At 43.2% G+C, this 16,870-nt stretch overlaps 1 protein-coding gene across 4 annotated transcripts in view; it reads right to left on the bottom strand.

The window, feature by feature from the left end:
• The window catches only part of LOC144943484 (rho GTPase-activating protein 12-like), a 46,004-nt gene that overhangs the window by 24,816 nt on the left and 4,318 nt on the right, over positions 1-16,870 (bottom strand). For all 4 annotated transcript variants that reach the window (XM_078870958.1, XM_078870961.1, XM_078870959.1 and 1 more), the window contains exon 2: positions 5,564-6,505. In XM_078870958.1, coding sequence (XP_078727084.1) covers positions 5,564-6,424 — 861 coding nt within the window. In that variant the 5' untranslated portion in view covers positions 6,425-6,505. The remainder of the gene's footprint in view (positions 1-5,563; positions 6,506-16,870) is intronic.

The following is a 16,870-nucleotide window of genomic DNA, read 5'->3' as shown; positions in this document are numbered from 1 at the left end:
CATTTATTTTTAGCATTCACAAAACTCCGGTAAGCTAATCACACGTGCCCTTCAAAGGAAGTTACCCGAATGCCACACATGAAGCAAACATAATTCCACAACGAACCTCATCAGACGCGTAATGATTCATGGCCCGAACAGAATCGAGATTCGATTCATGAATCAGGGAGCACGTGAACCAACTAGGGACGAAATACCTACAACTGTTCCACAAGTAACTGCTTGCTTGTGGAACAGCTGGCAGAAGAGTCTCTACTCGATGAAGGGTTAGACAGCGCCTCTCAGGGGTATTTTGGCCTAGTCTTCCATGTTGGCCAGACATCTTGAAAGAGGTGGGAGCAATCACACTTTACCCCACCCCACACCACTTGCCAATCGATTGTGTTGGTGTACCCATTTATACTGCCATACATACAACTAATATGAATGTAAACACATAAGATTTTTACACGCACAATTTGATAGGTAAATCGTGAGATTAAATGTATATTAATTCCTGATTTTCTGCATCATTCCACCTTCACTTTAGAGAACAGCAAATGGTAGGTACATAACACATCAAGGTCGTGACAATTTTATAATTCAGTTCAAAGCACCAATCATTACATTCTTGGCACAGAGTTCTAAATTTACACTTCAATTATTGCTTAAATATAAATTATAGAAATATTGAGCTTCTTTCCAAACACAAAGGCTTTCATGACCAATATTATTCATAATAAAAGTTTTTGGGTTAGTTCGCGTAAGTATAAATGTGTCGTAACCCTCCACCACCCGACACAGCCAATTAGTGAGGGATTTTTCACGTAAACAAAACGCCAATTAGTTACTACTTCAGCCCACCGGTGTGTTGGAGAGTAAATCCACAACATTTACAATTTGAGTAGTACGACGTTTCACTGTTAATTACAACCAGCATCATCGGACAATTTGCCAGAAGAGTGAAAGCAATCCACCTGCTTCCGGCCTTAAATAAAATACGAGGATGGGGGGGGGGTTATTGTAATTATATAATAGATTAGTAATCAGTGAATTAGTATGTGTTTCCTCTATAAGGAATTGTAATTGTAAGATGTATTACATATTGATATGCTTCCAGGCTGCACTAAGCCTGTAGCTGTCAGAGCGGTTTAAATATTTTTATTTCTCTAAATTTCAACGGTTTCTCGAATTATTCTTGGCCAGTACTAATTCGTTTGACACAAAACTTCAACGTTATCGAAATCAATTGAGTGTCCTTGTTGGCAAGCATATCCTTCAACTGCCGACTGTTGTGTTTGAGAGTATTTGGTTCCGTGATGACATCATCCTGCACTATTTAAGACCGGAAGCAGGTGGATTGCTTCACTATTCTGGCAAATCACCCGATGATGCTGGATGTAATTACCAGCGAAACGTCGTACTACTAAAATTGTATATGTTGCGCATTTACTCTCCAACACACCGGTGGGCTGAAGTAGTAACTAATTGGCGTTTGTTTACGTGAAAAATCCCTTACTAATTGGCCGTGTCGGGTGGTGGAGAGTTACGACACATTTATTCTTACGCGATCTAACCCAAAAACCTTGATCATGAACTTTATATTTTGATGGCACAAATGTATTGATGAAAGATTAACACTGATGTATATATTTTAAGATGTACATAATCCAATAGAACACAGGTTGTGATCTTTACACGTGGTTAATTAAATATTTGCATGGATTGTGCAGTGTTATGCAGTTTCCTGGGAAAAGACTTAAACTTATCAGGGTAACTGATCTGAATTAGGAAAAGGAAGAGAAAGTGAGCTAAATAATTGTCCGTTAGGCTCTCATGAAGTCATGTTACTCTTCCACGAACAGCATTTGGAGATGTGGTTACATAAACGTACTGTATACACATAACAGGCTGCTTATCGCATATGTATCTGGAACAATATTCAGATTTAAAGATTTCCGATGTTTAAGGTCAACTTTGGAACTGTTTTTCAGAGTTTCTAATCATTTACATTGTTGCAATAACTGTATGCATCTCCAGCCATTGAAATAAAGTGACGTCGCCCGATCCACTGACTTCACTGTAACAAAAATCATTTCTGATCGTTCCAAATGCCACATCTCGGCCCCGATTTTCGGATGCTTTTTGGATTATTCCAAAAATAGGGAACACATCCCGAGTATACCATTGGAACCTCATTTGCCAGTAAAAATATGATAATTGGTTTTTTACCCTTCTATCTGGCAACAAAACTGACACCTTTTTTACAAGGAGTCATGTTTACATAGACCACACTACCTGCAGTCATAATGCAAACAAAAAACATAACTCTGATAATGTGCACTGTCCTTGAAGTTGATTGGTCCATACCCGAGACAGCTTTCCTTAGAGCCTAGTCTCACATGGGTTGGACCAGATGACGCCAAAAGGCGCACGGTTTGTATTATGACTGCAGGTATTGTGGTCTATGTAAACATGACTCCTTGTAAAAAAGGTGTCAGTTTTGTTGCCAGATAGAAGGGTAAAAAACCAATAATCACATCCCGAGTATGTTTGTGTGCAGGGAACTCTTCCTAGAACGCTGTACCAATTTTTTACGAACGAGGTGTAATGTGGACGCTTATCATACATGCATTTACGTGAACGGGAAAATTACGAAAAAAATTATCTTTGATAAAAAAAAATATTTGCCTGAAGCCCCGGGCACTGCTTATTCATCCTACAATTTACAAAAAGACTGCCATGTGATGTGAGTCACGTTTTAAAATAATACGGTGGATAAGCAGATGCCGTTGGAGAGGATTGTGTGCAGCACAGCCTTGAGTCTCAATGGGTTTTCCACAGGCACATTATAAATCGAATTTTTGTCGTCTATATGCCACGCGTAGTGAACCCAGGTCGTAAGGATTGCGCGTTTATAAATGTACTTACTTACTAAAAGGGAGGTGGGGGGGGTGGTTACCTGTGTTTTTTATTTGTTTTCACTTCTGGGACAATGAATATTCATACCGCCCCCTATTCTGTCAACTCTTGACTGCTTTTAGATATAAATTTATTTTAATTTCCCCATTTATGTAATATATGCAATATTAAACAAAACTCACCGATCTTGAGCTTATAAGGAGAATTTCCTTCACATTAAAACATCCATTTTTTCTGAAGCCAGTGGGCCAAAACTAATACTTAACAAGTCGCTGTTACGATCAGCTTACCACAATTACCAAACTATCATATAAACTATAAAAAATGTGAAGGTTACATTTTTTATGCATTTTCATAACGTGTGTATATTTCTAGATGTTTAAATGTCAGCATTCGTGCAAGGTAATGGAAAATTTACCCACAAAACCACTGGCAGAGGTGAACTGGTCACATCTCAAGAAATTGAAAACTCATTTCGTTCTCACTTCTCAAAATGTTAAACTAATTTCTTTAGAACTGCTTTGTGTGTTGAGTTTCTTGTCCTTCCGCAGCGTCTCCAATAAGCACGGTTGGCTACGTACGGTGCGAAATAAGTTCGACAAACATAAATACTGCCCACAGACTAACACTACCCATAGACTCAACACTACCCAGACTCAACACTGCACCTCCCATTAACACGGTTGGCTACGTATGGTGGAGAAGAAGTTCAGCATGCAGCCCGTCGACTTAGCACCCTGCGCTCTGACCGTGTTGACGGTTCTCTCGTGCACACGCGTGGGGACTATTCTATCAGATTAGCGGCGCAGCTTACACAGGAAGCACGCGTGACGTTCTAAAATATGGACAAAGCCGATTAATGTGCGGGCAAAGATGTCGCTTGATATTGCAGGCGCAACAGAAATTAATTAGCTCGCAAACATTTAAAAAGGAATCACAAGTTGCCTTTTCTTTATGCCTACAAACAATAAACCTTTGAATAGAATGGCATATGGCTGTTCACCAAAATAACTAGCACATTCTAATCGAATTGTTATTTCTTATTGGAGATAAAAAAAACCCTGAAAGATACATTAACGATATTCATGCTACATATCCAGGCTTTATTAGTCTTATTGTGTCTAGCCACTTGTCAATACTTTGTCCTGCTGGATAAAGGAAGGCTTCCCCCTGGTGAATGTGGCTTGGTGAAGGCAGGGCACATAGATGTGGGAACATGAAGTAAGGTACAACCGTGGATTTCACTGCACTGCCCTTGGCTACCACCCACCACGTAACCACGCAGCAGCTTATAACAACCTGGCATGCATTGTGGTCATATCCAGGCTCAATGTTGCCTAGCTTCAGGGAGATCAAGCGCATTTTGACAAATTCAGTCATGGGCATTAATCTTCACAGTGCTATTTAAAATGAGTGGCACTTTGGTGTTGGTCTTTAGCGATCTTTCTTTGAGACTGGTACCCGCCATAGAAATGTGGAATGTACACCAATGGCTCGGGGCTGTGAACAGGCGATGAAGCCAACATTTGTATAAACACATTCCTACCCACACGTTTGGCAAGCATGCAACCATTCACTGGCCCGTCTATTCTTACCATTCAGGGTCACGATTTACTAAAAAAATATATAATTTGTGTTTTGTTTTTACCGCGTAATTTTCAATGTGGTTTCCCCCCACCCCCTGTCTAGTTTGTAGTTTTATTCATACCATACCCTAAATATAATACCACAGGATTTTCATAAAATAGGCTTTTCAAACACAACATTGATGCACACGTTGTGAATACAGAACAAAAATATATATTATTAGCCTCATTTGATGCACTGTTTCATCCGTAATGTTCAGTATAAACACGAATGAATAACCGTAAATTCATCTGCCTCCTGTAAAAATAGATATGAAGTACTTTTTTTATGCACAGGATACAACATTGCTTCATTTCACACAATATATTTTCCAGTTTGCTGGCAAGTCTTGGTGTTTGCCAGGAGGGGAAATCCTTTCCGGGGGTCACCGACCCATACAAAACACAGCTAAAATTAAGACCTAGAATATTGGGGGAACGGATGCTGCTGTGGTGTAATGGTTAGCATGCTGGATTCACAATCCAGAGGTCGATGGTTCCATCTCCCTGCACAGTATTTCTTGAATTCCCCCTGCTCCTGTCAACCCAGCAGTATCAATGGATACAGCGCAGTTAGTCGATCGGCCGATCGAATGTGGTGGGGGTAAAGTGTGGGTGCTCCCACATTTTCCAAGATGTGAGGCCTGCATGTATGTATGTATGTGTGTTGAACTTCTTTCGCACCTTGCGTAGCCAACCTTGCTAATCGGAGGTGCGGGGGGCAAGGACAACAAACTAAACACAAAAAGCAGTTCTGAATAAATTAGTTTTCAATCCACATGTAAAAGTGCATAGCTCCAGTGGATTCCTAATATCGGAAAAGCGTCCCAGACGGCCACAGAAGTGCATCTGAAAGCGACACAGTGACCGTCTTTGCACGGAAGAAGAGTACAAAATACCTTCTAGCGGGGCTCTCCAGAGCTCCCCCTAAGTTGAGCAGTGGCAAGAGCAAGCATTTACACGGCGACTTAAGATTCATATCACAGTGATCCACCCCATAACTCACTGGAATATAAAAGGGATCAGCTTTTACTCACGTGTGCATTGCTGCCGCTACTCAGATCGTCCATGCTGCTCCCAGGGGTGACGGCGTCAAACTGGCGTACAAATCCCCCCGCATGCCCCGGAAGGGAGTTGCTCTTCCCCTTAACACCTTCGGCGTTCTCGCGGCCGATCACCACAAAGGCGCACTGCATCTTCGGAGACGACGGTTTGCTCGGATCGGCGGCTTGCGGTCCTCCGGCAACCGAAATTATCCTGGGGCCATCTTCCACGGGTTTGTCATTGCTTCTAGTCGTCTTCAGCTGCTGCTCTGCCGGTGCGTTATTGTTGTTGTTGATGACGTGCTTCAGGTTCATGAGCACCTGTGGTGGCATCAGCGCCCTTTTGCTGCCGTCACCTAGCTTTCTTGGCAACGTGTCGCCCCCCTTCCTTGGCTCATCCGACGCATTCCTCGGCTCCTCCGGAGGTTTTCGGACATCCTCCGCAGACCTCTTGGCAGACTCTGAAAGCCTAAGGTCTTCCTTGATTTTCTGAATGTCCTCGAAGTGAGTCCTCTTCTTTTCTTCGCCAGGTTTTGGGCCGTCGCTTGCCTGGATTTGCGCGTCATCTCGCGCGAGCCTTCGCGAATCCTCCTCGAGCTTTCGCGGCACCGCCACGACGTAGAGTGCGGGTACGTAGATGGGTTTGCGTTCTCCGAAACGCCTGACTTGCCACCAGTCGCCGTTGGTCTTCTTGAGGAGCTCAAACTCCTCGCCTTCCTTGATCGTCACCACGCGGCCACTGGTGTTCGTGTACTCGTAGTCATATTCAGCTCGTACGATAAGTTCACCGTTCTCCTTGCTCGGAGGGCTTGGCTTTCTCCCCCCTGGTTTCTCATCATTGCCAGTAACTGACATGATTTATTTTGTTTACTTCGATGTCATTTTCCGCAAGGTGCTACGAAATTCTCAGCAAACGGGCAGAACGCGTTGTTGCATCTGTAATGATAAAACAAAAAAACATTTGTTTTTCCGTTACGCACAGTGAAACACCTCGTATCTGCAATCCTCTGATGTATATATTCTAACATCTCTGGATACAGTGGATGAGCGATGCATCCTATAATAGAAGTATCTGCAGAGATAAAAACACATAAAAAACAAGGTATGGTGCATCAACCCTGTACTTCCTGATGCCACTCTCATTGTGTCACAAGTGCGGCGGGCTTTGACAAAGTTAAAAGTTTATTCACTTTAAAATTAATTCTAGATTTGAAGCTTTCGTGACTGCAAGGATTCATACTCTTAGTTCTTTCGGTAAAGTCACGTAGGTAAAAAAAATTAAATTAAAATTAATAGAAATAAAACAATAAAAATAATAAAAAAATATTTTGCTGTGACAGTTTAATTTTACCGAAAGAACTAAGAGTATGAACACTTTAAAATTAAATTCAAACAAAGGTGAGGTCGCTCTGCGATGTTTGTTTTCTGGTTATAACTTGAAATTCAGTTCGTGAAGAACCTCCCAGCACGAGGTGCAACATGTCAGACATGCTGATGAACGACACGTGCGGAAACAACCCGAAAACACGTGGGAGATCTACGGAGGTGATATCGCCCAAAACTCGGGCGACAACTCCACAAGGCTCGGAGCTCCCTCAAGTCGTCTGCACCAGTTACACCTCCTCACATCCGTAATCAGGTCAAAAACACTGGGGTCATGGATAACGAGAACACCAGTTAGAGGAGGCAAGACTACAGATCGTCTGAAATTTGGATGGGAGCAGCACCTCCCAGTCAATTAAGAGTTTATCATGCAAAGGGCACGATAAATGTATACTGCTAAAAGGATTGACAAATTGCTCCACCCTGCAACGATGCAATCCACTTCTCTCTCCAAACTTGTGTTTCCCTGTCTGGAAAGATGCAGACACAACTGATAGAAACAAAGTGCTTCCTTATTTTCCCAAACGGTTCAAGGGATGCAATATTTTTTTTATTTTCAATAGTCAACGGAGTTTTAACACGGCATTTGAGCGGAGCTGTGGCACAGTGGTCAGCGGCGCACTGCGCTACCAACTCAGACATCCGAGTTCGATTCCCCGCCACTGCGAACATGAGCTACGAGTGACATACAAAGCAATCCCTGGCCACCCACCTTCACCAACCCGCAGTTATACAGTGGGGGAAATATAGTAGAAAAAAACAATCATCAATACGGCAGTGGACAGGCTTCCATCTAGCAGCAAAATTGAACCGAAATGGCATGAGAAAACAATTGCAAATGCATGTAAACTTTTCACGCGTTGGCAGATGGTGCACATATTTGATAAGGTCCTACAGCGCATTATCAAGAAATTGAGGTTGTTTTCCAAACCACAAAGCCTAGATTCATAAGCACACTAACCACTGGACCTCCTCGCCATCATAACAGTACATATAAGGAACCAAGGCTGAGCAGCCACCAAAGCGGAGACGTTGTAATTTTGGACTTGCACTCCAGACACGAGGTAGTTGGTTACAAGCAGAGTCAAGTTCATTGTTTATCTTGCGCCCTACTTTTAAGCCTTCGATATCAAGATCTTCTATCGTTTCCAGCGATTAATTTCCAATGGTTGTTACAAATGGGCTTGTCGTCAACAGATCTGCACGTGTGGAAAAAATATCTCCAATAAAATCATCAGAACTAACTGTAATAAATAATGGAGAAACTAAAAACAAGGTTTCAGGGCAGACTGAGCTGTGGTAAAAGGCACACGAGACGTCTCAACCACTACGGCCCACGCAGGCGGTGAACAACCGTGTTAATCGCATTGCCCATGTACAGCCATTTGTCGATCCACTGCTGGATGAGAACCTGCCCGTACCATATGGAAAGCTGGCCATTATTTAAGCATACTTCACTCAGCTTGTCAGTGCAAGTTGTTGATGGCGGGCAGCATAGAAGTTTAGAACAAAGGATGTCACTGCCATCTGTTGCCCACCGCGTGGCTCTGCAAGCGGCCTGTAACACATTTTTTTTAATGGTTTTCGCTCATCCAAGCACTACCCAGCCTCAATATTATTTAGCTTCGGAGACCTGGCGAGATCGGGCGCATTCCAGGCCATTTGACCACAGGCAGTTAACCTCATCACACCATCGCACTGTTTCCCAGTTCAGCACGTTAAGTCATTACCCCTAGAACCTCATTACGTGGTTCGCCACGTAATCGTGCGACGCAAGCGGAGTTAGTTACTCACCAATGCTAGGAATCACCCCCTTTAACTGCTGGCACGCGAAAGCAAAAAAAATCCGCAAACATATCTGCCGACTACCGCAGATAGCAGTTCTCACAGATAAGAGGATAACGGACAAGAACAGGTCAAATTTTTTTTTAAATACCCTCTTCTGTATGACTGATGAAGAAACAGCACTGTATTAATGAACATCATCATCATCTTCTTGGTTCTTTCGGTAAAGTCACGTAGAAGGGAAGTAATAAAATAATAAAAATAAAACATAATAAAATTATTCTCACGACGTTATTTTATTACTTCCCTTCTACGTGACTTTACCGAAAGAACCAAGAAGATGAATCCCTGCAGTCACGAAAGCTTTAAATCGAAATCATCATCATCGTCAGACATGGTCGATTCACTACTGGATGAATGAAGGCCTCCCTCCGCAAGCCGTCACCATTCCTCACGTGTCCTGCAGTGTAACAAACCACCTTTGTACACAACCCGATCTCATCGCTCCATCTCTGCAGTGGACATCCTTTTTGGCATTCCCTCCTTTGTCTGCACCTCAGTAGCTATTCTTGCCCACGGTCACCATCCCCTTCTCGGTACATGTTAACTTTTGGATTACACCCGACATTTCAATGAAGTTGGGCCGAACACATCTCAATAAAATACAGGGCTTCCCAAAAAGGGTAGATTTTCCAAGAGTCACGCATATTATTGCTTTATATTTATTGAACACCAAAGTGTACTTGTTAATTATTTGCATCAACGTTCACATCAAGTGTCAACATTTTAAAGCCATTTTTTTCTGAAATTCACAAAGAAACAGGCAAAAGTTTTCAAATTGCTTGCTTCTGTTGTTTACACACGTTGCGCAACCATCGCTCGCAAGGAATGCATCGCTCTATCTTCACCTAAAATGAAAGTAACAAAATAGCACAAAAAAACAACATGCAAACTCTCGGGCGTTGAGCGATGGCCAAATGGTCAGTGCACTGTGACACACACACTCGCTTTCCCGAGTTCGATTCCCGACCACAGCTTGCGTGAGTGCCGAGTGATATCTGAACCATTGCCGGGCCCCCCGCCACCACCCCCCTTCACCAACCCGTACTGACCAGCACGAAGTATAGTCAAACAACCCCCACGACAAACACAGCAATGGTGAGTCGTTCACCCAGCAGTGGATTGCCCCCGGTAAAATTACTTTTGGACAGTGCTCTCTTGTAGGCATTTGACTTTAAATATTAAATTTATGAGCCAAAAGGTCATGCCCCCCTTCAGCTCGTTGCACTGTCAACCAGGAAGCACAAATTCAGTCACTAGAGTTGACAATTACACGTGATCCACCGAACCTGTAGTTCATTTACTTTCACATCTCGTGGGTGTCAACGTGACGACTAAGTCACACTCTTCGCGTGCTGTTCTACACATGTTTGACATACATAAGTAGTAGTTGCCAAGCAGTCAAACAATCTGTTCCTACGTGTGCCGCTGAATGGTAGGTGATGGGTGGGGCTTGGTGACATCATCAGCAGCATTATCAGCCATGCCACACTGGGCATGGGTTATTGGGGGTTTCCTGCCTTCAGTAGGCAGGATGTGGGGGCATCCACCAATTTTTAAGTGGCCCGAGTAATCAACCACAAAAAATGCAGTCTATTAAAATTTTTGGTTGATTAACCAACTTAAATGACATTGTTCAAGCTCTGAAATAAGAGCTAAATCGATAACAGTCGAACACTATGACAGTAGAACGTTTGAGAATGCCGTGCTCTACCGTATAGCCTTGGGATTTAACATTTTCGAATACATGTTCTAATCACACAAATATATTAGCATCTGAATATTTACACATACTGGAGGAATCCGATGAGCTATAAAGCTCTTTTCCACAAAGATCCAGTTGGGGCAAGTCAGAACGTTGCAACAAATAAATAATACAAAAACATGATAGGAGTGTAAATTATAGGAACGGTAAACAAGTCACTTTAAAAATACACACAAATAAAACTAAAAAAAATTTGCATCTTACAAGGTAAGGCTCACTCAGCCATAGGTCAATTAAGCGGTTTATCATCACGTGGAAATCCACAGCAGCAAAATAATCTAGACGCATGAAATTAACTGTCGAGGGGAAAACTGGAGGACGTGGAGAAAAACCCACGTGACTACGGGGAGAACATGCAAACTACAGGTTGGGATCGAACCCACGACATCCGGAACACATTAATAATGTACTGTCCTATGTTTATACAGGATAGTCTCATACTGCACTATTTCAGATGGCCCCTTGATCATGTTTGATAATATATGGCCATTCCTCAGCCGACTACCGTATTTTGATTCTTTGAAGAGATACAATTACCCAGAAATAAATCCACACAAATTAGACTCACAAATCCATAGATGGACAAGCTACTAAATACAAGGACATTAATTAGCCTCGCCAGTTAGAAATCTCATGCATATATTTACATTACAGGTGTGCACTACTTTTCCCGACACAATGTATTCAGACATACCTTGACACACACGGCAGAATTCATGGTAACCGAGGTGGAACGGTGGCACAGTGGTGAACACCAATGATGTGCGAACTGATCCTGCACCTAAGCCCTTCACCAAGTGGCAGTGGACCAGTATGGTAAAGTATGGTCAATAACCCTCATAACTGACGTGGCATGGGGAGGACTTCATCCATCAATAGTTATCACATCATATACTACAGTACATGGTAATTACTATGTTGAAGGTTGATTATGATCAAAATGATGTCCAGGATGAAGCACTTTGAGATAATTTTCGACCAGTGAATATAACCCGCCATGATTTATGGAAAAGAAAACAGTGACGCGCACAAATCAAAAAGTGTGCAAAGCAGCAGGGAAAACAGAAAGAGTCACACATGTATCAGGGAACACTTGCAAATTAGACACGTAATACTGCTATGTTAAAAACACACGTTTAGGTCGGAAGATGGTTAATAGACACGACTGTTGGAAATGGCAGCCAAGGGAGAGGATGCACCCAAGTTTCAAGTTTATTTTGTTTAACCAGGTAAGAGCTGTCCACCCATACGGTTTACTCGTATTCTTGTAGAGGGAAATTTGAGTGTTCAGATCCATACGGAATACAGCCGTTTCGATATGGGAAACACTTGTTTTGTCTATTTGTTTGTGTTTCTCTCTTGTGATGGAACTTTATAGGAGATAGGATGGACGTTCAGATGTATAAGGGCACGGGGTGACCAATCAGGTCTGAATTGGTCTGCAATAAAGTAGGCACTAACAAGGGGTTGACAGGTATGAGAACTCAAGAAACCAGGTTAGTCTCATTTGCAAGCTATCTTGGGGCCAGTAAGGGGGGTAGGGGTGATGATTACTACGTCTAACACCAGTTTACTAATTTTCAGGTAATTTTTAGAAGTTTGAAAATTCGGGACCTGCCATCAGCAGACATTCGCTTATTCTTGCGAATGATGCCAGGCAAACTTTCACCTCGTTTGTTGGCTATGTACGGCGCGAAAGAAGTTCAGCATACATACGTCGACTGTGTTATGGTGGTTATTACACCAGCAGTAACGCGCAGTACGACCGGTGAATTCGCTCCACATGCTGGGGAGCTTCTTCAGCAACTTAATTGGGTTCCTGAAGAGGCACGCAGAGCGAATCGTCGGACATCATGCTGAACAACATGCGGTGACAACCCGAAATCACGCGAGAGAGCCAAGCGGTGGACTGCGCCGACCCGCTCCAAAAACACCGCTGAAAGAGCACTGTCAAACCCAACAACTGTACAGCATTACACATGCACCACCATCCTCCCAGGCAGTCAAAGACGCGCACACACTTTACATATGCCTATGACCAAATCACCTGGAATGCGCCCGGTCTTATCGGATCTCGGGAAGCTAAGCAGGCTTGAGTCTCTGGGTGGTGCTTCGATGGGCGATCGCCATGCACATAAACAGGTGCTATAGGCTGCCGAGCAAAAACATTGTGGACAGCATAGGATAGTGCGGCAAATTAACTGGGTGGTCAAGATGTCTTGTGACCTCCATTTAATTCTTAAAAAAGTATATATTTTTTCAAATAAGGTTTATTTAAAACATAAATTAACGTGCAAAGGTGGGGGGGGGGTGAAAGGTTAGGGGTCAAATATTTGTGGGTCACAAGACATCTGGACCAGCCTGTCCATTGCTGGTTACTCTGCGGCGCCAACGCCTAAGGCTTCTCTCGCCGCACAGACCAGCGTGAAGTACGCTCAGGTGTGGGGGAGGGTGCTCTCATCCAGCAGTGGATTAACAAATGTGGGAGTACATGTATGCACATGGAGGTTGGTGCACTGTCCACATGCACACACCTGAATTTTACAGCTTGCGAACATACCCAACACCATTTTCCCTGTGCAGACATGAAAATAACCGCAAGACATGTTTTCTGCAGACGCTGTCGAGCGCCGCACATTAACATACCGAATGCCACGGATGTTCTGCCAAAAAGAAAGGTGAACCAACAGGTTTTAGGCCCCCATGCATGTTGTTGTGGCCGATGGCTGCTGCTGCGATTCGTATTCGTGCACGGTTAGTGGCGTTTTTAAGGATGGAGAGGGGCAAAAAACAACGCATAGGCATGCTTTCGGATTATAATAAGCGTGCTAATTAAAGCACGTGCGTGTTTTCTACGTAGGACAAATTGATCCTCTGGTCCGTGTGCAGTGAAGTGCGTTTTACTGTTTGATCGCACACACACACACAAAAATACAAGCGGAAGACAAACAGTGCAAATTACAAAAAGGTGTAAAAAAAATTGGTGTGCAGGTGAGGTTGTAAAGCGGAAAGCCAAGATGGCTTCATATTCTTGGGGTCTTTCGGTAGAGTCACGTTGATAGAAGTTCAAATACGTTTTTTTTATTTTCTTTGAACCTATCTACGTGCCTTTACCGAAAGGCCCAAAGAATCTTCTTCTTGGTTCTTTCGGTAAAGTCACGTAGAAGAGAAGTAATAAAATAATAAAAATAAAACATACTAAAATAATTCTCACGACGTTTCGGCCACAACGCAAGCAGCCGTCTGTCTTATCGACAGACATGTCCTTCACCTGAGGACGGCTGCTTGCGTTGTGGCCGAAACGTCGTGAGAATTATTTTATTATGTTTTATTTTTATTATTTTATTACTTCCCTTCTACGTGACTTTACCGAAAGAACCAAGAAGATGAATCCCTGCAGTCACGAAAGCTTTAAATCGAGACCCAAAGAACATGAATTCCTGCAGTCACGAAAGCTTCAAATCAAGATCCAAGAGGGCTTTGTATGAAAACCCACACCATAAAAAAATGTATATACAAAACTGATTGATCAATCAATGAAACTAAGTTTAAGGTCGTCCATTTCTCTGTGTGCATTTGCAATCCGCAGCAGTACAAAGGACAGCCCTCAACCACCCCCCACCACCGCACAAAATAATCCTATTAACACAGCACAGTATTACAGTGCACTACTGAATACACCAACTTCGATGGATGGGCATGTTTTGTGTCCCATTGCCTTGTGAAAACTCATAACTTGGGCATGACAGTCCGGTGTCGTGCAAAGATACACACGCGCACACCCACCGTAAACCATTGCCACTCCTCGGCACCATGGGTCCTTTGTTAATGGGCAGCAGACGCTCATTACCCACAGCAGTGAAACGCTTGGGCCAAACATAGCAATGTCACATACCTGGCAACCCATACGGTTCACCCAGTATTCTTGTAGCGGGGAAATTTAGTTCAGGTCCATACGGCGTACAGCCGTTTCAATACGAGCAAATACATATTTTTGTCGATTTGTTTGTGTTTCTTCCCTTGTGATGGGACTTTGCAGGATGAACGTTGAAATGTATTAGGACACGGTGTGACCAATAAGGGCTGAATTGGTCTGTAGGTATAATTATCATTATTTTGAAAATGCCAATGTATCCAAAAAAGCCTCACAAAATACCAAAAGCGCCCCTTTTTTAGAGAGCGTCCTCCTGCATTGGACAATTTGGCGAATTTGCGACCGTGTTTTTTTTGCTTGACGTGCAGAGCTGAGACTAAGAAAGAAAATGACAAAAAGGACAAGAAAAAAGAGGAGGCCGAACTCAAGCAAGTGGGCTTTTGTCAGCTGGTAATAGCCGCGAGACAACGGACATTGCGATTAAAATGCTGCATTGTTTGTGTGTGGTAATATTCATATTCAGAGCACTCAGGCCTATTTCACGTTGTAAATACTTAAGTGCAAAAAAGGGATAATGGCCGTTATTCACAGCAGATGGCATCTTCCAAACAGAATCACCGATTGCATTGTATCTCTCTTTTTCCTTTTTGGGTGTTGTCATCGACGAATGTGTTGAGCTTGTCATTTGTGCTCGATGCCATTCCGCTATCGCACACTCTCGTTCTGTTGACGAACGTGAGGAATCATTCCCTGCCAACATTTCAACCACACTGATCAAACTGCTTCCCAATTATAATCCTTTCATAATGGAGTCACGTTTCATTGGACACCCCCGTATTGTCGAGGCCACAGCTGTCAACCCATACGGTTTGCGCCGTATTCTTGTACCGGGGAAATTGAGTTTTCAGGTCCATACGGCGTACAGCCGTTTCAATACGAGCAAATACATATTTTTGTTGATTTGTTTGTGTTGCTCCCTTGTGATGGGACTTTGCAGGATGAACGTCGAAATGTAAGGAGGTAGGCACTGATAAGGGGTTGACAGGTATGCAATGACTGCAACAGAAAACACAGCAGCACATTACTGCCATTGCAAAAACTTCACTGAAATTAACTTAATGGAAACTTTTTGGGGTTTATTTATTTATTCCGTACTACCTGTGATGATGGCATACGGTTGAGAAACATGGTCAAGTAACAATAATAACATCGGAGAGAGAAAACATTTTAAACCGTGCGAAAGAAGCAGAGGAAAACGCACGCTCAAAATCGCTCTAAGTTACAAAAAGGAGGGAGCACACACATTCGAGAGCATGTGCAAAGCTATCATTCAAACTGTGAATACAAAAATTAAGTGGGCTTCGGCTTGGTTACGTCGCTCGAAGGGGATGATGGCCAAGGAGTGAGTGACAGGAATGGAACTCATCCGTCGAGGAGATGAGAGCGATGACATCGGGGTCGTGCGTCGGTGGCTTAAAAGACGTCGTATCAAATAATTGTGTGCAATGGGTGGCGGATGGCTTGTTTGAGGCCTTCATCCAGCAGTGGAATGACGGCTGATAACGGTCGGTCGGCTACGTACGGTGCGAAAAAAATCCAACATACAGGTACATACAAAGCCCATACAGGAAATATGGCAGTTGTCTACGCAGCAACTCAAACTAAAATACTATCATGCATAATGAAGTGTACTTTAAATATTTGACCATAACGAAGCAATATAGATGTATAATAGAGTACAGTTGACAGTACATTCAAACAAAAGTGCACAAAGAGGCATGGAGAGATGCATGCTTGGAATGACAATGAGAGGCAGAGAGAGAAAGGGGGGGGGACAAAATGGATCAGGGAACAAACACAAATCAGAGACGATCACGTTGACCGTGAATGAAAGTGAGCGAGAAGGCTCAGGAAGGACAACCTCGCGAGCCGGGATGATGGCAGGTGGATAAAACAACAACAACAAAAACGTGTGACAGCAAGTGGTTGCCATCACGAAGGAAGACACCAAAAAGGAGGCTTGACTGCCCTAGAGATGGAGCGATTAGATAATAAGTTCATGCGGAGGATGCAATCACAGGACTTCGAGGGGCTTTATGACAGCGTGGGAAAGCCATTGACCCCCACAGGGAATGGTTTATGATTAGCATGGCTGGGCTACGTACGGTGCGAAAAAAGTTCAACATACATGCATGATGATAGCCATAAAATATCACTCATGTACTGCAATACAAACGTATTCATGGACTTACAGTACACACCTGCGTTACCTTGTGCCGAAAACCATCCACAGAATAGGTGCAGTGGCACAAAATATCTCAAGTCAACTTTGAAGAGTGTGCGTAAAACCCCGTAGTGTGTGAGCAAGAACTTAAATAAATGCACCTGGTTATTGGGTCGCTAGTGGCAATACAGTACGCAAACACAATACATG

This window comes from Lampetra fluviatilis, chromosome 31 (genome assembly GCF_964198595.1).
Source record: "Lampetra fluviatilis chromosome 31, kcLamFluv1.1, whole genome shotgun sequence".
In the NCBI taxonomy this organism is placed as follows: Eukaryota; Metazoa; Chordata; class Hyperoartia; order Petromyzontiformes; family Petromyzontidae; genus Lampetra; species Lampetra fluviatilis.
This window is presented reverse-complemented; position numbering and strand designations above follow the sequence as displayed.